This window comes from Podarcis bocagei (assembly GCF_964188305.1).
Source record: "Podarcis bocagei genome assembly, chromosome: 8".
Lineage (NCBI taxonomy): Eukaryota > Metazoa > Chordata > Lepidosauria > Squamata > Lacertidae > Podarcis > Podarcis bocagei.
The window spans coordinates 46,346,477-46,372,893 of record NC_138133.1 but is presented as its reverse complement, the minus strand read 5'-3'; the positions used below and the strand labels follow the sequence as shown (position 1 = coordinate 46,372,893).

General features: G+C 45.1%; 1 protein-coding gene across 4 annotated transcripts in view; it reads right to left on the bottom strand.

Annotated features, from left to right (window-relative positions):
- The window catches only part of GATA6 (GATA binding protein 6), a 34,396-nt gene extending 8,495 nt beyond the window's left edge, over positions 1-25,901 (bottom strand). Inside the window, exons 1-7 of one of the 4 annotated variants that reach the window (XM_081205754.1) lie at positions 25,662-25,901; positions 23,198-24,201; positions 10,442-10,608; positions 3,558-3,701; positions 3,235-3,360; positions 1,658-1,745; positions 1,462-1,571 (exon numbers count right to left, since the gene is read on the bottom strand). In XM_081205754.1, coding sequence (XP_081061880.1) covers positions 1,462-1,571; positions 1,658-1,745; positions 3,235-3,360; positions 3,558-3,701; positions 10,442-10,608; positions 23,198-24,134 — 1,572 coding nt within the window. In that variant the 5' untranslated portion in view covers positions 24,135-24,201; positions 25,662-25,901. Of the gene's footprint in view, positions 1-1,461; positions 1,572-1,657; positions 1,746-3,234; positions 3,361-3,557; positions 3,702-10,441; positions 10,609-23,197; positions 24,202-24,571; positions 24,646-24,737; positions 24,872-25,661 lie in introns of those variants that run through there. The other 3 variants (XM_081205755.1, XM_081205756.1, XM_081205757.1) reach the window with 3 other exon arrangements.
- Between the last annotated feature and the right edge of the window lie 516 nt (positions 25,902-26,417).

Sequence of the window (26,417 nt, the reverse complement as noted above, 5' to 3'; positions counted from 1 at the left end):
TTTTGATGTTCTGCAGAATGGTCAATTGCAACTGTGTTTTCTGAAGGAAAACCAAAGCCAATGGGGAAATGTCCCAACAGAGAGGTAGACTTATTTGCAAATTTGCTCAAAATGTCCATGCATTTTGCAGTTGGATGCGTGTAGTTTTTTTGGGGGGGTGCAATTGCATTTTGAAGTTTGAGGCTCTGAATAGCTGTAAAGCAAGGCTTGCAGTTCAGCTGTGCATTCAACTGAGTCTTGACATTATTTGCATTCTTCTGCTGGGATTACAGAGTTCTTTTTGCATTTTGCACAGCCAGTACAGATAAAGGAGGTTGGAGAGCTTTATAAACAAACTTTGTTGGTTTTTTTTCTTTTCTTTTTTAAAGTCTATGGAGAAAATGGAAGGGTAAAGCAAGTGGCAATGCTAAAAAAATATTTCTCATTTTCCATAGGAAACGGCTGCTTGTGCCTCAACCCCCTTTTGGGTCTGGCCCAGTGTAGGTGCTACACAGCCTCCTATTGGAAATTAGAGCCTATATTTTTACCGTTCACCATGGCTTATTATGACATGCAATCTGGAGCAATGTTTCAAAAAGCCATACATATTGAGATGTCAGCAATATGCAACTGCATCAAAATGTAAAATCAAGTTGGTGCATGTCTACTCAGAAGTAAGCCCCACTGATTTGAGCAGGACTTACTTCCAAGTAGCATGCATAGAATAACAGCCTAATTGGCTACTCAGTGGAAAAGGAAGATGTTCAGCCAAATACCCAATTCTAATTTAAATGCTTGACAGCCCTGACATATACTTGTATAAAGTGTGTTGAGCATTAATGGCTCTCCATCATTATCTCACAAAGGTGGATTATATTCACTTAATTAACCTTATCAACAAGGTATTTACAGTACTCAATGCTGAAATAAAATGTACATTGGAAGTAAAAGTACCTATCTTCTGCCCATTTACCTCCCTACCAAATACATCACCATCAGAAAAGGTAGCATTTCCTAGACTGGACCCGTGAGTGGGGAGATGGTCTGCAAGTAGAGCTTCAGTACTGTGCTTTCTGCTAATATCTATGTATCTGACCCAACTCCCTGCTATGACTGCTGATCATGAAGGATTTTAGAATATACAGCTTTCAAAAAGCGGAAACTTGTTTTAGCCCGTGGATCACCCCAGCCTGGATCAGGGCCAACGCCTATTGTACAGCACGGTACAATATAAGATAGGATACGACACAGTATAAATAAGAGATAAATCTTGTAACTTAATAAAGATGTTTGTGAAGTACTTTAGTTTTACATTGTGTTTGCGTTTATAGGTAATTTCCTCAGATATTCCCCGTCCAGTATCAGCTCCCTAACTGAAAAGTTTATTTAGATTACTGTTCTACTAGATAAGATAAAAATGGAGATAACATGCGCCACAGAAATCTACTCGCTTGCAAGCATGGATACTATTTTGTTACTTACCCCTGAGGCTGTGGTTTGTGTGCTAGGGGAAGCATTTTTTCGGCAGTCATCTGAGTTCGTAGAAGACGTGGAAGTTGGAGTCATAGGAACGGCATTATTGCTATTATTACCTGCAACGGAAGCACCCAAGTTAGAACTTTGCGTTCTCCAGATGGACAAATCTCTGCCCCTCCACAAACCCTTTCATTATATTTACCCGAGCATGACTTTGTCTTAGCCAAGTTCTTTGGTTTTCGTTTCCTGGTTTGAATTCCCTCTTTCTTCATAGCAAGGGGTCGGGGCACCTAAAATGCAATACCCCCAAAATTTAAAAAAATCTGAAATTTGTTTTGTCTTTGGCTACATTAGACACATCCTACTATAAGCAAAATTACAGTGAAAATAATGGCATTAAGACATGATGTTTGATTCATTATGTAACCACTATTCATGTAAAATTTCACTATTTCTCTTTCTTCAGTTCTACACCCCGTAGGTACACAGAGGAGTGGTCATAGGATATGGTTTTTGGTTTTTTTATATCTGGCTGGCAAACAGTGACACTTGATTCTGTAATGGACATTGTACTCTGTGCAGATATAGCGCTGCACATATATGTGTGGGATCTTTTAGGCCTATAAACCTTATGCATATTCAGCATCCTTAAGAAGATGGTAGAATGGGAACAGTGCTAGACTCAGTCCAACCATTTCTCATCCATCTACTAAATAGTTGGGCCTTTCCCATCAAACTTGCAGCCTTTCTTATCAAAAGCCTTTCCCTGAAAACTTGCGTTCATTTCTCTCGATTGTCTGCACTATTGAAGAACTTCTATGTGGCTAGAATATTTTACATGTGGAGTAAACCAGTGGTTCCCAATTTGCTAAGTACTGCAGAGCCCCTGTTTTTCAAAAGCCAAGCAATGTAACCCCTACTTTTGAAAACTTTGATATCTCTATCATAGTTTTTGTTACTATGCAGACGGACCACTCATTGGGAACCACTGCAGCAAACTATTCCTTCAAAGTGAAGGCTGTTCCCTTTCTCCGAAATAGAATTTGCACTTTTACAAGTGCTATACAATGTCTGTTCCACATTTGATATTTGATATTTTAATGCGGCAGAACCTGTGCTTTGGAATTCCTGACTCTTGACAATAGGCAGGCACCCTCGCTATCTTGTTTTAGATGCCTAATGAATTTTGTTTGTTTGTTTTGTCAAACCTATCCCAACACATAATTTCATTGGCTATATTTGTTTTAAATGTGTAACTGATGTTAATTTTGTTTTAATAATCGTTTTATGTATATTTGTGTTTTCTAATTGTTCTGTGGATTTTTGGTTGTGCTTCATCTACAATTATATCTGTACACTACTGAAACCACTCTTCGATTAAGCGGTTCATAAATCTCCCAATTATTAAACCAATAAATAATACCCAAGACCTGTCAGCAGCAGCAATCAGTGACTTCTGTTTTCTGTTTAAATTACTCTTTACTGGAACATTAAATGATGGGCTGCGACATGACGTGGGGCCGTGGATTTCTCTATTGACATCCCCTATCATTTAGTAGCTAAGTACAATTGCATACATGCAAAATAAAAATAAAAATGGGAGGGATAAGAGATGCTCTCCCCACCCCAATCCCCTTTCACCCTCCTAGCAGAGTTGGACTTGGGTCCCCTGTGAAACTAAATGCGTGTTCCATCTCAGGAATGGTGTGCTGGCTGGCCATTAAGCATGCATCAAGCAAGGACTGAAATAGCTCCTGATAATATGAAGTAGCTGCTCACCCCATGAAGTTTCATGTACAGGCCACAGGCATTGCATACGGGCTCTCCTTCTGCATTCCTGCGCCAGAGGGTGGTGGTCGTAGTGTGACAGTTGGCGCAAGACAAACCCATTCTTCTCGAAGAAGGCTAAGAAGCAAGCACAAGGAAATGCCAAATCAACACAAAGACATGTGGAGAGAGCTCTTCTGCACATAAGCAGTAGCAGGATTGTATATAGACCACAAAACTGGCTTCAAAAGAAACACACAGAGAGAGAAACAGACAGACAGACAGACAAACAAACAAACAAACCATTAAGCCGCATTAAGCAGTTGGTCCCTTACCTTTCCTGCCCCGATCTGGCCACATTGATCCATACGCCGATCACCTCCTGGCTTGACAATTGTATGTTCTTGAAACTGCCCCTGAAACTGGCCCGGACACTCCAGTGGGTGCAGAATGCTGCAGCGAGGCTCCTCACAGGGTCCCTGCCATGGGAGCATATTCAGCCAGTGCTTTAACAGTTGTACTGGCTCCCGGTGGAGTATCGGGTCAGGTTTAAGGTGCTGGTTTTGACCTTTAAAGCCCTTTGTGGCTTAGGGCCCTCGTATTTACGGGACCGCCTCTCCTGGTATGCCCCGCAGAGGACCTTAAGGTCCATGAATAATCATAGTTTAGAGGTCCCAGGACATAAGGAAGTCAGATTATCCTCCACCAAGGCCAGGGCCTTCTCAGTGATGGCTCCAACCTGGTGGAACGCTCTGTCCCATGAGACCAGGGCCCTGCAGGATTTAACTTCCTTCCACAGGGCCTGTAAGACAGAACTATTGTGCCTGGCTTTCAATTTGAACTTACCCTGATCTTTTATTCCCCTTCCTCCCCTCCCCCTCCCCTTTTTATGAAGATTACCCGCTGTGGGATCCCACAGCTAATTCTCCCCTGGTCTCCTCGCTGGCCCAAATAGGACTAATTTAGCCAGCTAGCCCTGGTGATCATCTAATGTTTATTGGATGGATTTCCCCCCTAAATTGATTTTTGAATTCTAAATTTATTGTTATTCATGTTTTATACTGTATTTTATGCTGTTTTTTGTTGCATCAATTAAGAGTTTTAAATTTAAATTTATTGTTTCTGAACCGGGAAGGGTGGGGTATAAATAATAAAAAAATTATTCATTTATTCATTTATTTAAGCGGTAGAAAAGGAAAGAGACTCAAAGGTTTAATGGGCCAACACATTTCAAAAATATATTCTCCATGGTCACTCAAACACACAATGCCATGTTTTCTATCATGCGAATTCATTTGGTTACACAGTATGGTTGAAGAAAAAGTTGTGCCCCTGAGTAAGATTTTTTTAAAAAAACATGTTAGGCCAGAGGTTTTCAACCTTTTTAATCCACAGCTCCCTTGACCAACTACATTCTTTCTACGGCACCCCTGTGGGATCAGGAGCCCAGTTATGTCACCCCTTGCCTGCAGAGCTGGCAGCCTCTCACCCTTTTTCCAACGCCCTCCCTTGTGGAGTGTTCCCTCAGCCTCCTCTCCCCTCTCCCCTCTCCTTGCGAGTCCTCTGGACAGTGTCCCTGGTCTCTGAGCTGCCCTCCCTGCCCCAAAGAGAGGTGCCTCCTCACACTGCCCCACAGGGGCCTAGGAAGCACCCCCTGGCCAGCCCCAGAGGCACCATTCGCCTGGGGAGCTTGTAGCAAGCGCTACTGCAACAAACCGCTGTGCAAGCCTTGGGGAGGCAGAGACGCAAGGGGGCATCAGAGGAGGGAGGGAGGAAAGAGGGACAAAGACCAGTGTTGCCCACAGCACCACTGACAATCACTCAAGGCACCCCAAGGTGCTACGGCACCTTGGTTGAAAAGCACTGTGTTAGGCAATTTTTCTGAACGCTTTTCAAACTCCCATCTCTCCCCTCAGCTCTCCAGTAAATTGGCTAGCCACTTACTTTTATGTCTTTGTTCCCACCAAGAAGCAAAACTAAAATATCTTGCTCCCCCCTCCTCCTGAACCATTAGTTTCAGTTTCTGCCACTTCTTCCAGCTCCCCCCCCCCACAAAAACAAGTGTTGGGGGAGCATCTGAATATATTAATCATCTTCCAGTAATTCATGCAAAGAGCTATGTGGAAGAATTAACATTCCAAAATACTTTGCAGAAGTGGGCTTTAATTGTTGTTTTTTGGAAGGGGGTGTCAGTAAACTCAAGTGTAGTAGAGCAGCCTATATTATAAACAAGTCATTTATGGCACTGTTCAGTGGAGTTTGGAGCAAAGATGAAGCAACTCTACATCAGAAATAATCGTACAACAAAGAGCTTTACAACCACAGACCATAGATCATAAGTAAAGCTGCTCCCATAAACATGTGAAATGAAGGTGAAGGGGTTATAAAATTTCCTGTAACAAGTGATCTATTTTCCATTAATCATGGGCAAGAATTTCAGCTACATCATAAATCTGCTGTTTTGCACAAGTACTCAAACATTACAAAAACACAGACTCACTGACTATAGATTTACAAACTAACACATTTGCAGGGAGAGAGGGGAGAATCCGTTACAGAAATAAGTATTTTTCTCATCCAAGATTGTAAATGATGACACTCTGGGAAAAATGAATTTGTTCAGGTTCCACCCACCTTTCTTTCTGCACAATTTGCCAGTTTGCTAGGAATTTTTTTAACCATTGGCTCTACTGAGACAACTGACACATAAAAAACTAATAACCATTGTCAAAATCTGTTTAGAATATTACTGTTTCTTTATCTTTTCTCACTTTTATGACAAAAATGCATAGAAGAAACAGTAGGGGGGAACCACAGAATTTTATGATTATTACTTAAAATGATTTTATTACTAATTGTGTTATTCTAAGGATAATATTAGATTCTCAGCACTCATTCTGGAAAATGTATATTTCTAGTTTTTATGGTTCCAGGATTCTCATTTGTTCCAATGGCTCAGGAGCAAATTGACCAATGTTTCTCAACAATGATCATCATTTAGAGGTGGCAGTTGTAGGGCACATCATTAAAGTTCATATAAATTAGATAATATTGGAAGCTATTAAAAGAAATGTACAAATTATTTCCATGAAATGGGCTACTGCATAGTCATGTTTTCTTAAAAAATATATGACCCTATATAAAAGATAATATGTATGAAATAACTCAAGTTTCCTTTTCACTTATTTGGAATAAATGGAGGTATTTTTTATTCCTGTAATGTGGGCATTGGGGCGGCACAGGAAGACTTTCTTTCTCCTAATTAGATTATGCACTACTTGATGAAATTAGGTAGATAACCAGTTACAAAACTCCTCCTGTTACTAACTTTGAAAATCCCTTTGTCCATGGGGGCACCACTGAATAGATGGTAATCAGGTGAGGAAAGTGTGACTTTTAAAAGCTCATTGTCTACCTTGGCTGGTTTTGTTTGTTTGCCTTTGAAAAGATTGTGTCATCTTAACGCAGCCTAAATAAGATTAGCATTGATTAAATTTATGGTAATCAGGATTACAACATAAACGAAATGCAGTTCAAAATCTGTAATGGTTGGCTGAGATGACACAACCTAAGTAAGAAGATTAAGTAAAATGCAATAGTAAAAAAAGCAAAAATCTCTAATATCACATTATTTCATATAGGAGGAGAATGAATATATTCTAGTTGCAAGGGAGGAAAATTTGAAAAGTCTTTCTGTTAGTTATTAGTTAGCTTTATATATATATATTTTATCTTGCCTTCCAAATGTATTTTTCTGGGCTATTTACATAACATTCATGTAAAATAACATGAAAATACAAAAAACTAGCTGGAAATAATAATAGTGTAGTGTAAAACAGTCATTGGCTAAATGAGGTTTCAAATTATGGGGATTTTTTAAAAAAATGTTTCTTTACCTGATTGTAGATGCCAGGTCAACTTCCATGGGGAAAGCATCTGACAGGTAAGAGAATACCAATACTGTACCCCAGAGATCTCTCTCTGGTTACCTAGTGGTAGGATGAGTTGAGGTGGAGTGCACCTTCTACAATCCAGGGTAACTGAATAACCCTTAAAAGCCATCATCCTAGTGAGTTTACACGTGTGCATTTCTATTTAAAAGTCAAAGGCTGCATTTCAACTGTGTGAAGATCTTCTGTTGACGCTTACCGGGTTTTACTTCCAGGTCATTAGGCGTCAGACTAAAGGGTTTGTGTGAACCCAAATCACCTCACTCCCAGCCAAATGCCATCATCCTAACTGTTACAATACCCTCTTATGAGTTCACTGTTCTCAGATTCTAATTAACTGTTACAGATGGGTAGCCGTGTTGGTCTGCCATAGTCAAAATAAAGATACGGTGTGTATCTGAAGAAGTGTGCATGCACACGAAAGCTTATACCAAGAACTAACTTAGTTGGTCTTTAAGGTGCTACAGGAAGGAATTTTTTTATTTTGTCTAATTAACTGGTTATTGTGCTATACACTGCTACTCTCTGGGAAGCATGAGTACATTTATATGTTTGTAGTGTAACACAGCCCCCTGAATTTTTGGACTACACCATTGCTAGTCGTCCCCCCCCCCCCCGCTGCCCCATCTCATCTTACTCTGTTGGAGGCGTCTAGGGGAAAAGTCTGACGGTGACATGGGATTTTTCACACCCTCTTTAAATATCAGCTGGGCTATAAGCAGAGCCAGGGCATGATGCATTTTGCTGTTTGAGACAACAAGATGGAGCTCCCTCAGCTCCATACACAAAGGCCAACGGGACTGACAGGAGAATCTTACTTCAACATGAAGCAAGGATAGTGTACATGAGGGCAGCTGCCTTGCTTGGGGAGGACAGGACAGGCTGTGCTGTGTACACACACTCCCTCCCTCCCTCACGAAAGGCTGGCTCCAAATGAGCCATGTCTGGTCCTTAAGAAACTTTGGAACTCCCTACTGACATCGGGCAGGGGCCCTCCTTAAACTCTTTACAGTGCCTGCTTAAAACATTTTTGTTTAGGCAAGTCTACCAGGAAATGTAGAAAATGAAATTAAAACATATGTCTTTGGGGCTTATTGTTGATTTTGACTATCTTTTGAATGTGTTTAAATATGTGCCGTGAACACAATTTTACTGATCACAGCAACATTTTGTTTTGTAACCTACTCGGGTATAAAACTTCTGCTAATTCAATCAATCAATCAATTCAGTCATTTGATTCACTCAATTTATTGGCTTTTATTAACCAGGGAGAGAGAGAGAGAGAGAAAGAGAGATTGAGGGGTGGTAAGGGAGTGAGTGTGTATAAATTAGACACTGAGAGCCCCAAAGAGGAAAGATGGCAGAGTCAGAACCTTCAGCCTTTCAAGAGAAATTCTGGCAGCGTTTGTGCTTCAGACTTGGCTCTGGCCATAAGTGACACATGCATACTTCCTTCTGACACCAAGAAATACCCCCCAGCAGCAGAAACTAGCCCTGGACTATGAGAGGTGAGGGTGAAAGGTGGAAAGTGGCCTCTTAGCCCAAAGCCTCCCCCAAAATGGTCACATCAAAGAGTGAGTGAGGCTTTAGTGTACTAGTCCCTCTGCCCAGAGGTCAATTCTGGGCCAAGTCTCACCCTCATGGGTGAGAGAAATTTTGTGGGATGGAGTAGCAGGATGAACTCTCAGGTAGAAGGCAGTTAAAGGAGTTTTCCTATTAATTCCCCCCCCCTACTTCCACAGAGGAAAGTGACTGACTGACTGACTGACTGACTGATTGATTGAGAGCAACAGGGAATCCTAGACTCCCTTACTTCCCAACACCTCAGCTCATTAACCTTACAGTGATTATTATTTACCAGCCATTCTCATAGAGTGAAAAATCACTCCTGCAGACTATCTTACTCCTGAATTGCTTTTATTTGCTATAATATCTCAATAAAGAATGGCAGCATTTGGGATATAGTTGTTTCCTGGGTCAAACTTAAATGATGACAAAGTAGAAACTTGTCAGGAATGTTTGGGGAACATATTTTATGAATTGCTTAATTCTGGAGAATTAGTGGTTTCTACTCCTAGTGCGCACTGACATACTTTGAATTCCTGAAAATCCAGCCCTAAAAATCTCAAGGCTTATTAGACAGTGGTGAGGATCACAATTTTGTTTCTGAAACACAGGACATGCTCATAGTCCTTATGATCTGGCAAAAAATGCTTAAGGTAACCAAGTCCTTTTGGTCCTTTTACCAGAACCAAACAGATAACAACTGTCTATATACCAAAACTACAATTAGGCTATTCCCCATCCTCAATTAGCATAATAATAAAATCCTGAGAAATGAAGATTGGATTCAAGCAGCTCCATTAATTTCCTAGCACTAGCAATATTTAATTACATCCCAGTCTTAATCTCACTATATGGTTAGTGAGGATTCCTTCATTTTTTTGCTAAATAACTGGCCTCAGTTGCAGGGTACTGTTGAGAAAAACATGTCTAAAGTCCACATAAGCTTTTGGAACTTGCCCCATGCATTTAAGATTTGTAGTACACCTTACTGCATATATCTTCCCCAGAAATAAAACTCACTGAGTTAAAATTTAAAAGAATGTATGTGTGATTGAACCCCCTGTGAGTGCCGTGTTTCAATCATTTCATTTCATTGCTAAATCCAAGTTCAAGTTGGCTACTTCTATAAAACAGCCTAATTTAGGTCGTGTTTCAATGAATGGCAGAACTGGACGAAAATCCAAAACCCGAGCCTTTGATTTTTGTAAGATGTTTGTTTGCAGTGCAAAAGTTTAAAGTACAACTTCTTTCAGGACGTTTTTAACTGTGTAACTGCTTTTAGATTTTTTGGGTTTTAATTGCCATCTGTTTGTCACTGCGAACCTTCCACATAGCAAGTAGCTCTTAAAATGAAGCAAGAAGTTGTGCTTCTGATACTGTGGGTCTGCACAGGGCTATTGATTTCAAGCAGCTTGTTTTGCAACAGAAAAATATTGAAACACTCGCAGTGCCGTAGCGTGGGTTGTCAGCACCCGGGGCAAGGCAAGTTATTTGCGCCCCCTAACCCGTGGATTTGCGCCCCCTAACCCTAACCCCCAGATGTTGCGCCCGGTGCGGCCGGCCCCCCCTGCACCCCCCACGCTACGGGGCACTGAACACTCGCAGTGTTTAAGCAGGAAGGGGAGAGGGTAAATGAATTCATGGATCTGGGTGGAGACAGGAAAAAGACCCTTCAGTCTTTCACCCACCTCACTGATACTCACCACTCTCTTATGAGGCTTGATGAGAGGCCTGCTAAGTCCATTCATTTTGGTGTACAGCCCACAAGCGTTGCAGAGATAGTTACCAGTTCCATCCCTTCTCCACAGGGGGGTCTGGTAGGAGCCACAGTTGACACATTCCCGGCTCTCAGAGAGATCCTCCAGAAGCTCTGTAGGGAGTGGGGCAAAGAGGCTGGGTTAGCTTGGAAGTCATGCAGAGTCTCAGCGGACTGCTTTGGAGTTATCTTGCCCCTCTCCACCCTCGAAAAAGAAACCAGCTGGATTGCTCTCCCTCCCCAAAGACATAGAGTGGCTAGTTCCATCACATCCAGTGGCCGAGGAGCGCACCCCATGGATTAGCATCACAGTCAAAACAGCAAAGTGAAAAAAGCCACACTAAATTTCCAAGTGGGGCCCTGCAGCCCCCCAATCAATCCATATTTTCACAGAAGGATTCAAAGTGCACATTAGATACATTTAGAAGCTGCAGTTGTCCTATCCAAGTTTACCTGGGAGTTAGCACCAATGAACATAGCAGGACTTACTTAAAAGTAAAAACACATATGCTGTCTGGCTGCAAGCTCGCTGAGCTAAGAGAATAAAATCAACTTCTTAGTAAAGTGGTTAGGATCAGATTCTGCTCAGAAGCCTAAAACCAGTGGAGCTTCCCCTCCCCCCTGAATGAAGTTCAGCAAATTAAATGTCTTTAATAATATTTATAACAGCTTTTCTCCAAGGTGCAACGTGTAGATAGCTATTTCCCCTGCTCATTTTACAATCACAACAACCCTGTGAAGGAGGTTAGTGTAAGAGGTAGTGAATGGTTTGAGATAAAGCTTCATGGGAGGGGATTTGAACCCAGATCTCTCTCCCCACCCCCCAGTCTAAGTCTGACACTAAAACCCCAAGGCAGCACACTTTCCAAAGTAGTTCCCAGAGTCATTTCTGACAGCAAAAACAGAGACTTCTTGCGGCATCTTAAAAACTAGCAATTTTATAGTGGCACAAACTTAAATGGATGTGAATCTTTTTCATATCCATATACAGTACTATAATTCTCAGTTGCAGGTATATTTATATATATACACAGAGAGAGAGAGAGGTTACACATACACACACCATTTTTCTTCCATTTTAGAACCCAAAGTGGTGTACACATGCAGCCACACAAACCCCCACCCGGACCTTCTTAGCTCGGATGTAGGCAGAATAAGTTCAGCGACTCTTTAAAAACTTAGCACCAAGCGTTGAAGAAACAATTGGGTTTTTCTAGTTTTAGCTGTTCTCATTTTTATATGTAAGCCATCTTGAGTCTCCTGTCAGGGAAAAGGAGGCTGGGGTAATAAATAAGAAGCAGAAACAATCAAATGCTGGTGATTTTAAAGGGAGGCTCCAGGTTGAAACTGAATTGCAAGTCCCCAAGGAGTCCGAATGTGATCATTTGGGGCTTGATCAGACCCAAAGGAGCAGAGCTGAACTTAAGGTGTGAATCACGTTTCCTTACGGGGCCTCCCTTTGGCATTCCTTTACAGCCACCTTAATATCAGTGACAAGAGAGTCCCGGCAGACCATAATGTTTCTCTTCTTGGTTTATATATTGCTGTTGCCAAATTTGAATCTGCCTATTCCTTCACACAGAGACTGGCCTGTTTGCCTTAGAGGGAAGTGGGAGGGGGAGGGAGATGGTGGTGTATATCACTTTGCAAGATGAGCAGATCAATGAACCCCTGATGTTGTGTTGCCAGAGTAGGCACGGGGAGAGAGTGGCCCTCTGTCTGGCCTTGTTGTTGGGTCTGGTTCCTGCGCCTGGAACTACTGAGAGGCTGTTTTAGGTTGGGGACATAGAGGTCTGCCTGCAAGAGAACAGTCCTGCCAGCCGAGATGTAACCGGCTCCCATTTCTTCCCATTCCCATCTACTTGGACACTAAATTTGCAGAATATTCTCCCATATTGATCTTGCCTGTCCTTGGTACTGTTCAGTAATGAAAGTAATAAATGGATCCTGCCGCCCTACTTCTCCGGCTCGCATTCAGAAACAGTAAGCCTGCCTTTACTTCGCAGCAAATTGTAAAAACGTGATCCTTTCAACTGGGGCTTAAAAAAAAATATTGTAGTGATGAGTGTCACCACAGCAGCCAGAGAGAAGGTCAGGTATCTCTTTCGCAATGCTGCAATCCCCTTCCTCCTTCTCTCCCACCCAAGTCAGGCGCTCTGGTCAAGAAAAGGGAGGCAAATTCAGCTTTTGCTGAATCTGGGTGTTCCCTGGAAAACTCGAGCCAGCAGCCTTGGAGGAGAGGAGAACCGCAGGCAGGAAGGCGGTCGTGCCCTCTCCTCCCCCCCAGTCCTCTGCGGTTCTTCCCCAGCTACTATCTCGTCTTCCGACGTGACTGCTTTGAATGGCTCGTATGTCTCCCTTCCGTCTGCGGGGATCGGCTCGCGGCAGCGGGCTCAGGAAAGAGATCACCCAAAGCAAGCTTTTAAAAATCCAGCAAAATTAGTTTTTGCCTTTGGTTTTTGCGATGCTTTCTGGCTTTTGCGCTGTTCTCACAGCAAACGCTGCTCAAAATGCTAAGTAAGCCTTGGCGATTTCAGATAGGCTTCCTTCCGAGTAAGGATCAAGACCCAAATGGGAAAACAACAGGACTTGCCCAGGAACACGGTGCATTTGCGGTGCAATGCTTACGAGTGGTGCCTTGACTCAGAAGTAAATCTGCACTTGCTCCATGGGGCTAACTCTAGAATAAGTGCGTTTAGGATTGCCGCCTTAAGCAGCTTTTATTTTAATTTGTCCCTGTCTTCTCCTCTCTGAAGAGATTTAAATCGGAGTCACTTCGCAATTCGCGCGCGCTCCTTGGTTTTTACCGCTTATCTAGACGGAGGGTCCCTTTCTGGGATCGCGACCTGGAACATTAATAACTAAATTTCTGCTATCGCTCCGGATTTCCTTGAAATCCAAGCCAAAAAATGGCATGGCTTATAACGGAGGACAACGTGTTCCCGACCCTAAGTCGTGGGCTGGGAATTCCCTGTCGCGATTTTCAAAGCCGCAATTCCCCCAGCGCATTTCTCTGTAGATCTATAGATACAAGGGTTTTTGTTTTTCATTTCCAGGGATCCGCATGCAGCCCGATCTTGTGCAAGCTTACTTGCACAAAGTCAGTCCCTCCGAGTTCAGCGGTTCTTAATGCCGCGTAAGTGAGCCTCAGAATACATGCATTTAATGGGGAGTTCGCCCCCTTGAATGCGCTGGAATTTATTGTCAAAACTGGATACATATTTGGAGTAATTTGCACGGGAGTGCAGCTTCCCCCTCAAGGAAAGCATGCCTTTATTGATGGATTAATAGAAACCTTTATAGACCGTCTAGTGAAATATCAAGGCGGTGTCCAACATAAATGTGCAAGTGCAATAAAACATAACATGCGTTTTTTATATAAAAATGCGGGTTATTGATTCTAATAAAATGCTATTGAAATCGGTGATTTAATTATGCTTAGGAGCAGGCTGCTCCAGGCTCCCTTGAAATCCCCACTACTGTATTTGCCTTTGGGGCTGAGTCGCAAGGGGCTTCAGCCCCACAAGCAGTTTCTTCGGAAAGGGGAAGGAAATTCCATTTAAATCAATGGGCGGGGCGACGATTAAGTCGCTGCGAAAGCCTAATGTCCCCCCCCCCCAAAAAAATCCATGTACTTCGTTGGAGAACGGGACGTGCCTCGACTTCGAGAGGACCTTGAAGGTTTCTGGCAAATCCCAGGGGACGTTCTCCCCCCCCCCCAAAGAAAAACACCCCCTAAAACCTGCGGAACTGAAATAAAAGGGGTCTGTGGAAAAGCGCAGGCAGGCGACATACTGAGAAGCTTCTGAAAAAGATCGGAGGTTTTGCCTCTGTGCAAAGGTCGGCCCGCTTCCGACTATTTTTCTGACCAGAGGACAGAGCTAGGACAGAACTGGACTTAAGCTGCGAGTTGAGAGGTATTGATGGTGTCGAAGTGGATGCGAATTGCGAAGGGAGTTGGAACGATCAACTCCAGAGGGCTAGCCGCGTTTCTTTGTTACCGCAAAAATAAAATAAAATGCTAAAACCAAATGCTAAAATAAAATGCTAAAGCCAGCCGGAGTTCATAATCACAGAAGTCCATGCCATTAAAAAAACCAAAACACCTCTTAGGTTACAATCAAATATCCGTTTTCCTGGGAGTTAGCCCCATTGAATTAAATGGGACTCCCTTGTGAATAGATCTGCATAGGAATACACTGTCCGTTTTAAGATGCCACCAGATATTTTTTTTTGGGGGGGAGGGGTAATTTCAAGTAAATTGATCGCACCTTTGGGGAAAAGCAAGCAAGCCGTCCTCTCAGTGTCCCTAGGCACCCGCCAAGTATGTCTGCTGCTGATCACAGCCTGATTTTATCACAAAAGTTCAGTCACCGCAAGATAAGTCCGTATCTAGAGAATATATGATCCCTCTCCCTCCCACCCTCAAGAAACAATATCCCAGTTTTTCAGTCTTTCTGGGAATCCATGGTTAATTCTCAAAGGGGTTTCCAGAAAGCAGAACCCGGCCCCCACATATAAAATCTCCCTGCTACCGAGTGGAACTAGAGAAATGTTGTTCCTGCTTTTTCCTACTGGGAAATAATTGATTACTGTTGAAAGTCACGGGATCATTGCCTTAGGAGAAGCCGCTGGAAAATGGGCACGACTGCAAGCCTGGAAGTAACTTTCCTCCCATTGAGCTCCCTGCGCAAATAGCTTGAAACAGTTTCAACGGCCTCTCCTGTCCTTTACCTGCTTTGCAGCCCTAGGTTTCTGCTCTTGGGCACGCAAGAAAGTGAAAGGGACCTCGTAAATGTCAAAGGAGTCTTTGCGATTCGTGTTTAACGACAAGAATGGGGGAGTCGAAATCCTGGTGGGGCGAGAGACACCAGCCCCCTCCCCCCTTTCCCCAAAGATCTTGTCTTTTGGAAAGGAGCAGAAATGGAACAGGCAAAATCGCAGCAGGCCAGGACTCATTCCTGGTGCAACGTCAGCCTGTAGTTTTTGAATAGCTCCTGAAAAAATCTATTCCTCTCTGCACTACAAGACTCACGTGCCACGGCTTCAAGGACACTGGAGTCAAACAGTGAGATCACTCCCCATGCAAAAAACAACACACACACGCTGTGTCTTATCCAGAAGAAAACGAGTTTACACGAGACAATAAGACGTCCCTCTCCTCTTTTATAATAAAAAAAGGTTTTATAAATAACAAATTATTTTAAAATTATTTTTAAAAATTATAAATGCTTCAGATCTTTATCTGGTTGTCCTCACAACAAATTTGTCAGGTAGACCACTCACTTTACACAGACACTGGAGATATTAGGACATTTCAGTAGTCTGCTGCAGTTAAGTATGGTTCCAAGTTCCACCCATAATATTCAACACCCTAGGTTACGTTTATCCATTAAAATTGATGTTTTAAATAGTGAGAAACTGCTGTCAAAAATAAATGTATACTAAATAGTTTATTTGGAAACAAGCCTAATGGTTTTTAGTGAGGTCTGCTTCCATGTATCATGCTTAGCAGCACAAAAATAATTTAGCCATTTATAAAATTTAAATTAATGCACTCTTTACTTTATTCCCATTAAAAAAACAGATTAATTTTGTGCTCATTTGTTTTCTTAAAACGTACGTTAGAATTCTGGATTTCATAAACCAGCAATGATTTAGCATAATGATTAAAATCCAGATCAAAAATCTACTCTGTGGACAGATTTCGGGTAACAATTTATGCATCTCTCGTGGTTGCACTTAATTTAATATTAATTATTTGAGCTAATTAGTTGTGAGATCCTCATTCTTTCAAGGCCCCCCAAGCTGGAATCTATATTAATATGCATTATGTTTGTAGCTGTCATTGCAAGGTGAAGTACTGTTTATTGTGTTCACTTGCTCGATAGATGGCTTAAAAATCAAGGCTGGTATGTCCCATCTAAGCAGGATAACATGATGTTTAGCATGCAAGCAGGTATGCTTATGGATATATATATATATATATATATATATATATCAATAAACTATATTAAACTATTTCGATCCATTTTTCAGAACAGTGTCTTTGTAGACATAGCTGAAGTTTTAAAAATATTGATCTAAAATTACTTTTCTTGCAAGAACAATTTACAGAATGCGAACTTGCAAGAGAAATGTGTGTATACACAAAAGTTTAACACAACAACACTATCCCCCAACAAAATTCTGGCCCTTGTCCTGCACGATTTAGTAACAGAGGAATCTGCCAGGCACTGAGTTGGCACATTTAGTCCATTTTAGTCACTCAAGTGTTTGCTACATTGACTAGAAGCTGTTCTAAAACTGGGAGAGGAGGAGACAGGAGCCTTTCACCTGGTATAGATGTTTCTACCCTATTAAGAACTAAAAAAAAAATTTACAGGAAATTTACTGTAAAACATATAGGAAATCTACATAAACATATTGATCTAGCAAGGTGCGTGGAAGCAAATTTCTTTGCACAGAGGTTATGCCGATGCAGGTTAAAAACAGCACTGACATGTGCATTGCAATATAAATTTGGTCTGGCTCAGCTGTATGCCTAGGCTGGATGGCAATACAGTCCCCCGACTCACTCTCCTTGAGAAGTGAGTGGATGAGGTTCAGACTTACGTTCTGTTTTATTCAGTTTTACTTTACACAAAGAATTTCCCAGTGTACTTGTTTATTAGTGACAGTTTCCAAAATAAACTGTGCGCAGGAAAAGCAGAGTACATCTTATTCCCAGACTCTGCAAGGATAGTGACAGTGGTAGAAATTGTTGTGATTTAGTGTCCCTCCAATGGAGCTCGGAGTACTCTATATAGAAGTATTTCAACGAATGAACGATCCTATACAGCAGTTCTCCTTGAAACCACTTGAAGGTAAGTGTGTGCAGGATTGCAGCCGTGCGCTGCAATCTTATGCATGTTTCTACGTAAGTGAGGTTGCAACCGTATACTCCAGGGGCACCAAATGTGTAGAATGTAACAAAGGTCACAACTACAGCCATTGCTCTACCTGCTTTTGCCTCTGGCCCCAACCACCAATGGCATCGGGGCCCCAGAAGCAAATCTGTCCCTTGCATCCCTCCACGTCCCCAATTACTTTATATTGTCCTGCTGAACTCTGTGGGGCTGAGCATACAACTATAGGATTGCATTATAAGTACCATTTAGATTAATGGGCCTTAGCTTTAGTCAATGTACATAGGATGCATGTATTGGCTGTGATCCAAAGGCTCCCCTCCTACAGTGTTTTACACACAAACAATGAGGACTCCCTCAATCTGCATCAGAGGGTGGCTATCAAATCTCTCCCCCCCCCCCACCATAAGCATCAAAATGTAACTTGTCCAACAGAACTTGGGACAATCCTAATTTTTTACCATCAATACTGGCTAAGCAACATTTACACATTTCCCCAAGGATCTTCACTTAGACCTGAGTTAGGTAGGTTACGACTGTGTCAATATTACTGACCAAGGAGTAGAAGAGGTTAAGTGAGAGACATAATTAGTGCAAGACCACCCAGTGACTCCATGGCTCAGTTAAGATTAGATCCAGGGGCGCTTACTGATAATATCTTGCCTACAACTATTGTTCTGCACCAGTTACAAAGGTAGCATATGGAGAGCCCAATACTTGGCCTTGGTATTGGAATCATTGTAGGAAGGATCAGAATGTAACTGCTTGCAGTGAGTTTTCTAAGGCAACAGCCTACTTCCTCAAATGTTCTGGGAACAGTTACACAGTAACTCCCTGTTGAATTCATTTCTAAATACATTAAGTCTACTTAGAACCGGAACAAAGGCTTTCAGGGACTCTAAAGAGAACTCTGATTTTGTGAAAAAGCAACATCTTTCTAGATATCACATCATGGATACAGTAAAGTCCCACACAGTTAAGACTGAGTTGGGTATAGACAGGTGGAAGCACTTTTACTGTGAGGCAACGGACCAGTTTTAATTTAGAGTAGTAAAAAGCTTTGTGTCACTAAAATAAACTATAAGTATGGTATACTTGGTTTTTTTAAAAAAAATCAACTCCCTTTAAATATTTGTTTCATTCAAAAAAAAAGGAGTGAGACAAATATTTAAAGGTTATATATATATATATATATATATATATATAATGAGTATATCCTGTTTTCAATTTAGTTTAGTGACACAAATTTGGGAAAGTTGTGGGGGTTTTTTCCTGAAATGATTCAGAACCAATGGTTAATATATTAATCTTTAAACACTTATTTTTCAACACCAGAGCTTTCCATTCTGATTTTATCATAGTATTGAATTCAGCGAATTTAGATAAATTATTTCTCAAAAATGCAATATTTGATTCTTCTGCATTACTGTATTTAGCAAAAAAAAATAAAAAAAATGATGCTTAATTTCATTCAGAGTCCTCCTAATTGATTTTGGAAAATCATCCTGGATGCCTTTTTTTTTTTTTACAACAATGCGGTATTGAGAAACTAATGTTTGTTTTAAAAGGTTACCCAATCAATCAATGGGCTAAAAAGCACTCACTGAACTTTAACCAGCTAGCAGCCTGAGTTTTTTGTATTTTGCAGAGACACGTCCCCTAGATGCAGATGAACTAATTTAAGACACACAGTCCTCTCTTCTTCCCCTCCCACTCCCCCCCTTTTTTTGCCAAGTCAAATAAAACCGGTTCCTAGTCAAATCGAAGGGGTAATAGAGCAACGGGCTTTGGGACGCCCAACCTTGAAACTGATTCAATCATTCCCAGCCGTTTGAAGGCACAATCTTGCAGCCAAGCAGGCCCTTGATTAGGTTAACTTCCTCGAGTTGGGTTTTGCAAAGAAATGCCCGGGGAGACGATCCCGGGTTTTTTGTCTGCAGGATAAAAAAACAACGGCAGCAATTGCGCAGCCTATTGCGGTTGAATACAATGAGCACATTTTCTCTCCCTCAAGAGTAAGGGGAGGGTGGAGAAATTGGTGGCGGACAGATATCTCCGTCTCTCCCTTTAAGCTATTTTTTCACACCTGGCCAGGAGAACATCGATGCTAAGCGTTGAGAAAAACTATAATAAAGCCAGTTTTCAAAGGTTTCTATCTTATCAGGGCGCTTTGGGCTTGCTCCATTGTTCTCCACAGGGGGCACGGGCGGGGGCGGCGTTCTAGGGTTGCATGTGAAAAGAACCCGAGCGATTCGGTTTTAGATTTAATTTTATTTTTTTAAAGGTGTCCCACCCCTTTATTTAAATTCCGGCCGGGGTTATTACGAGATTTAAAAGAAAGCCATTACTTGGCAATCAAGGCAGTACGACTCTAGGTATATTATACCAGCTGTTGGGAATCGCAGCTGTTGCAAGCGGGCTCAGGTCCTTCAACTGGGCTTCCCAGAACCATTGGGTTGGCTTCTGGAAGACCAGGATTGCTGGACCGGATTTGTCTTCTGCCTGATCCAGCAGCCAGTACTTTGTAGAAGTTAAAATATTGGACCCTTTAAAGAAAAACCAGTCGCCCAGCCCTGCACATTTATCCTTGCCTTGCTTAATGCCTGGCGCTATGTGACAGCCACCTCTCTCCTCCACTCTCACCCAATAAAGGTCCATTTGACAAAATCCATTTTGAGGAGCTTGGTGTGAGATGGTGGAAGGTAGTTGACAAGTGTTTGGCAGCTCTGCAAGGGTCCCAGCTGTTTGTGACTTGTCTTTTGGCACATATGTCAGCATGTATGTGGAATTTCAGATATACAGGCAGCCATCTTTTCCCCCCTTTTCTTTTTACAGTAGGTCTTGCTAACTACAGTTTAAAGGTGGGGGAATAAATGCTATCTCTTTAAGAAAGAAAGTAAAATACGTCACTATGAGAAGCAAAAAAAAGGGTCCAAGTTCCTTAGAGATCTCAACTGGTCCAAAATATCTTTGTCAATAAATGAAATTACGATTATAGAAATGGCCAGTTAAGGTCCAAAATATCTTCCAACGCATTGCTTAATATTAGTTTAATTAAATTATCAATCAATTTCCCACAACACAAGATCCCCAAGCTATATTAAAATGAAACACCTAACTTCCAACTAAATGGATATATGAGATGGCTTTGCAGCTCCTAAATCTACTTTTTAAAAAAAGATGTTATCTGAAAAAGGTATAATGAAGTGGTACCTTCTCTTTCCTTTCACTTTTAACCATCCCATTAAAGTTCCCTTCAACCCAGGGAGGGACTTGCTACATTCTTATGCACTGTCCCCTTTTTGCTGGCTAAACCCAAAAGGAATTATATTATTAGCCAATATACTAGACACATTTTGCCTATTTACCCTGGGCTAACCAAGTCAGGGTGGGAGGCCTTCTGCTAATTCTCTCTCACTGGGAAACGCAAACGGTGAGGCTTTCACACAGGTGAAGCAGGTAGGTGGGTGGTGGTAAATGTTGTGGACTAAATACAAATGTTTTGTATGAAATTGGAACACCTTTTTTTTAAAGTAGATTACTAGAACGAGGTCCAAAATATCCTGTCCAAAAGTTTGGTTTAAAAATATATCTGACACCCAGACATTTCTCCTCAGGGTCTTTCCCAAACCATTTCATCAAGGGATTAAGACAAATCAATTTTAAAGGAACCTACATGGAATGATATTACTGACTGCTTCCAAATGGGAATCTCTATTTGAAGGGGGGGATCTTAATTGGGGGAATTCTAATTGATTTATTCTTTTTAAAGAAAATAAATATGACAACCAGTTATTTATTTATGCCATTATTTTATTTAGGGAGATCAGTAGGAGAGGAGTTAAATTTTGGGAATAATAACCACCACAGAGTAAAACAGTGGGGTTTTTTTACTCCTTAGGTGGATCTGATTTTCACATACAGAAATGAAACCACGGAAGAGGACCCCAGAAACCTCCTTGCAATTCTCACTAGAGAATTGTGGCCACTACTAACGGTATCTTAAAAAGCAGCTGAAATTCTACATCTGCCCCACCAATTTGGGATAAACAACGTTTCACTTAAAAGTTATCCAATTGCTATTTATCCTGTATATTCACTGAATTCATGCTGGACGTTCAACCCTGAACAGGCACGTTAGGACTAAGCAAACTTAAATACCTGATTCTAATAAGTTTTAGCGGGCAATTATTTTAACACCCGCACATTCACACATTTTAATATGTTTTATGGCCTTTAAAGATCTTCGTCCGAAAGCCAAAGGATTCTAAAGGTACGTTTAATGAGGCTGCCTGCTTCCCCCGCCCCGGAAAAGCCCTATAGCATTTTTATGCCACCCCTTCCAGGAGAACTCCCCGGGGCGCCTCTCTTCACAGCTGCGGGCGAGAAAAGGGAGGCCATCTTTCCCAGCGCCACCCTTAGATTTCAGCCCGGAGGAAGGAAATCTCTTTCCCTCTCCAAACTTCTCAACCCAGCACCCTGCACGACAAAGCGGCGCTCACGAGGTGAGGTCACGCTGCTCAAAGCCTCAGTTTCCTACCATCTCCTTAGTCCCAAACTGCAGGTTAGGTGGGCGCTAGGGCGCGTGATGGTAGCCTGAAGGCTCCTTCGGGGAGGAGGGGGCCTTTAACCCTTTCCCTGCCTGCCATTGCAGCTCTCCAAATCTCCTCGCCCAAGACGTTCCCTCCACCGGGGTTTCGTAATGAGCGTTTCCCATCAGCTACACAAATAACAACCATAATATTTAAATTCTGAATTTGTCTTGTACTGTCTGCCTTCAAATAGATGTCATCTCTATAGTTTCGATGGCGAAGGGGAAGTTACACTCACTTTATTCAGAGTTCCTGAATCTGGACACACACGCGCGCTCCTTTTCCATCACCCATTTCCTACTCAATTGATAAACAGGGCCACCATCCAGCCACGTTCATTGGGGCAATGGGGAAGGGGGTGAGGAACCAAGCATTTACACGGAAACTTCTACATCCATCAGCCTCTATCTGTGTATATCTATCTATCTCCATGTCCAATACGAACTACAACTATGTCCAGCTTTAACTCATTTTGTCTTTCTGTATTGGGTCTCCTGTACATCGCTTAGAAGCAGACGGGCTTTGATTAATATTTGGATGGATGTACCCTCTTTATTCCCAGAGTAGGAACCGGTCCTTCCAAGCCTCCGGTCAGGAGCAGCTGAAAGCCTGACCGTTGCCTCCCAACAAATCCTTCCCGAGTCCTGGCCAAGCCAGAATCCCAGCAACAGCTAAGGGGACACTTGGAGAGGGTTACGGGGAGAGAAGATAAAGCGCCCGTCTTTCTGCCTTGTGGTGGCTGCGCACAAGCGCCACGGCCAACGGGTCGAGCTATTGATCCCCGTTTCTCCTCTTTTGCACTTTCGGGGCGCAGTGGACCCAAGACAGTGCAGAAGTGATTAGGAACTGGGTGCTTGTGGCGATTTCTGGGTAGAAAATGTGTCTCTCATTTGTCAGCCAAGAACACTAGAAACGTCTCTTCATGTTCAAATAAAAACCATAAATCATCAGCATCACATTTTAAAACACAGCAGCACCTTTTAGAGTTAACAATCTACCCACGCTCAGTTTGCATAATTTTCCTAGGATTCTTGCTGACCCAGAACACCTTTTCCATGCAAAAGTTCTGCCGCTTGTTAATTCGGATTCCCACCCGATGGGACGCTTCCCCTTTCCCGTGTCCTGCCCTCCCCACCCGTCTGCGTTCCCTGTCCTGCCTCTCTCCCCCAATTTTGGATTGCCACCCCCTGGTTCCCGCCTTACCTGCGCTGGAAGGCCGCATGGCGAGGGGCCCGGCCCGGTTGGGCAGGCAGTGCAGCATGGAGTTGTCGAAGGGGCTTCCCCAGCCCGGACTGGTGAACTGGGAGCCCACGTAGGGCGCGTAATAGGATCCGTTCAAGGGCCGGAACTGCTCGCGGGGGCTGTAGGCGGCCGACTCACGGGCGGCGCCGTTGCTCGCCGGCGAGCTGCTGGCCGGGTAGCTGAAGCGGCCCGACGCCGGGTGGGCGCACCCGCCCCCCGTGGCGCCGTAGGGCGCGGAGGGGCTTTCTGGGCCCGCTTGCGGGGGCCACGCCGCCGGGCCACCAGCCTGCCCGGGCCCCGGGGTGCTGGGCAGGTAAGGCAGCATGGAGCTCACGCGGGTGGTAGGCACGTAGACGGGCGATCCTGCCGAGGAAGGCACGAAGCCGCTGCCTGCACCGCCCGTGCCCGGGGACGAGCCGTCGTAGGGGCCCGGCTGCAGGCCCTGGTGATGCGGATGGTGATGCGCGTGCGGGTGGTGGTACATATCCTCGACGGGCGGCGGCTGCTGCTGCGGTAGCGGCTGCGAGGGATCCGGGCTCAGCTTGGCCGACGTGCGGCTGGACCAGATGAGCTTGTTGGCCTGATCCAGGTCCGCGAAAAGCAGCACGTCCTCCCAACTGGAAAGGCCGGACGGCGCCGCGGCCAAGGAGACGAAGGGGCCCAGAAAGGGCCGGCCGTCGGGGAGGCCCAGCGGCTGCGAGGTCTGCAGCGCTCCGCCCGGCTCCTGCTTGAAGGTCCGGCCGCCGCCGCTGCCGCTACCGCTGCCGCCAGGGGAGCAGCCCGAGGACGAGGAGGGCGACGGCGAAGGGCAGGGCAGCTCCCGCGGTGCCAACGAGTAGGGCAAGTCGTCGGGGCCGCAGCGCTTCAGCAGGCACCAACCACTCTCGGCCAGGGCCATCCAGCCCCGAGGCGCTCAGCAATTCTCCCTCGGCCTCGCAGCGGCGGCGGCAGCTACTACTTCGAAGCTAGGGAGGAAGAGAAGAGGGGGAAAGCCCGTTAGCAAAAGCCAGAGGTAGACGGAGCTCTCCCCACCCGGCCACCCACCTGCCCAACCACCCGAGTTCAGTCTTGCAACTTAAGCAAGTTGTTGGCGAAGAACGCCTCTGGGCACGTGCAGAGTGCTAGCCACTCACCACTAAGGAACCGCGACCCTCACAACCGAAGCTACAGGAAAGGGTTTTTAAGCCCCCCGCCGTAGCTAGCCACTGACACCAAATAAAACGAGGCCTGTCGAGAGTGCGCGGCTCCTCCTTGGCTTCCCCCAATCCCATCCCTGCCACGGACCCCCTGGACAATCCGGCCCTCTTTCCTCCTCCCCAGCCTCGGCTTTCCCACCTGCAAAACCGAGCCGAGCCAGCGGAGTCAGCGCAACGCAGCTCTTTGAGCTCCGCGGGGACGCAGCAGGAAACCGCAGCGCCTGCGCCGCGTCAAAAGCAAAGCAAGCAAGCGGGCCTGGGGTGGGTAGGAAGATCCCAGCAGGCTACTCCTCGCTTGGTCCCACCTCAGCGTCTTTCAGGATCGGGAGTCCCTCCGGCGTAGCGCCTGCCCCCAAAACAGCAGCCGCATCGCTCAGCCCGCCCGCCGGGTCCACTCGCTCCGCCCGGGCTGCCTTTTGCTTACAGGCAGAGCGAGTGACAAAAGCCAGAGGGGGCGGGGGCTGCGGGCCGCCTCAGCAAGGATCAGCCACCCCCGCCCACCAACAGCCCGCTCGCCGCCCAGCCCCACTCCTTGGTTTCAGCCAATGAGTCACTGGAGTGGCTCCAGAATGAAAACAATTCGCAATGCAAGCGAACGGGGGCGGCGGAGAAAAGGTGCCCAAGGGCGCAAGGGCAGGAAAGTCAGGGGGTGATCAGTGACACCCTCCCTTCTTGGGGGTCCCGGGGCAGGCAGGGTCGGGGTTGGCTGTGTGGGTTCTCCCCCACCCTCGAGGATCAAAACTGCCAAGGGGGAAGCAGAGGAGGAGGTTGGTGCCAGTCTAAGCCACGGTTCCTGCGCCTCCTCTCCGGCTCGCCGCGGCCTGCCGAGGGGGACCCGCCGGCGCATCTTGGGAAGGGAGCCTCGTCCGCAGGCCAGTGGAAGCCCCGCGCCCTGCTGGCCGTCTCGGCCTTATTCCAGCCCTCCCCACGATCCAGGCTCCGGATCATTGATCGGGGGAGCGTCCCAGTGCCGCCGCAGTCGCGCGCCCTGAGCAGGCAAAGCCTCGCCCGCCCTCCGGCCCCAGAGGCAAGAGGTGCCCAACTTCTCCCACGAAAGGTGCAAAGGTGTGTGGGGTTCTCAGGGTAGGAGGAGCCGAGATGTCAGCGATCAGAGGCCGACCGGGCAGATTAAGCAGACCCCGAGAAGAGGATGCTGATTGCCCGGGCTGGGGGCCTCGCCGGGCTCTGGAGAAGGGACCCCCCTCCCTCTCCAAGTTCCCCAGTCGCACCTTTGTGGCGGCGGCGGCGGCGGCGGCTCTGCGAGGGTCCTTGTCGGGTGTGTCTCGGCAGGCGGCAAGGCTGCCAAGGCGGAGAGGCGAGGCGAGCGGGGCTGCGCGGCGGCTGCTGCACGTATAAAGAGCCGAGCGAAAGGAGGCGGCTCTCTCCGCGCGGCCGGAAAAGTGCAGCCAGCAAGTCCTGATTGGAGTCAGGGAGCTCTGAGCAAACAGCGAGGAGAGAGAGTGGGGGCAGGGAAAGAGGGACGGTGGGGGTGGCTAGCTGACTGGGTGGGGGTGGCTTGGCGGGGGTGCCAATCCCAGCGCCAGCCAGCCCCCCCCCCCTGCGCGCTCCCAGGAAGACAAGCCGGCGCTGGGGAGGAGGGGCCAAGCCAGCCCTCCCCTCCCTCCCCTTGTAAGCCAATGAGGTGCTGGGGAAGGAGGCGAGGGGAGGCAGGGACAGGATCGGGAAAAGCCGAGCGCAGGCAAAATCCCTCCGGCAAAATGCGCGGCTCCCAAAATTGCCTCGGGAATTCACGCGCAATATCATCCCTTTCATCTTTCCCCTTTATGTTTCCTCTTATTCTACCGCTTCAGAGTATAACATCCTTTTCCTAGTAAATAAATAAATGAATGAATAAATACACAAAGCATTTTCCTCCTCTGATTTTAAATTCAGTCATGGGTAAGGTTTATATTTCTTCCTTTATTTTGTTTCTTCGTGTTTCTCCTCGCTCCTCTGCGAAGATTCCTGTGAAGGAATCAGGAGAG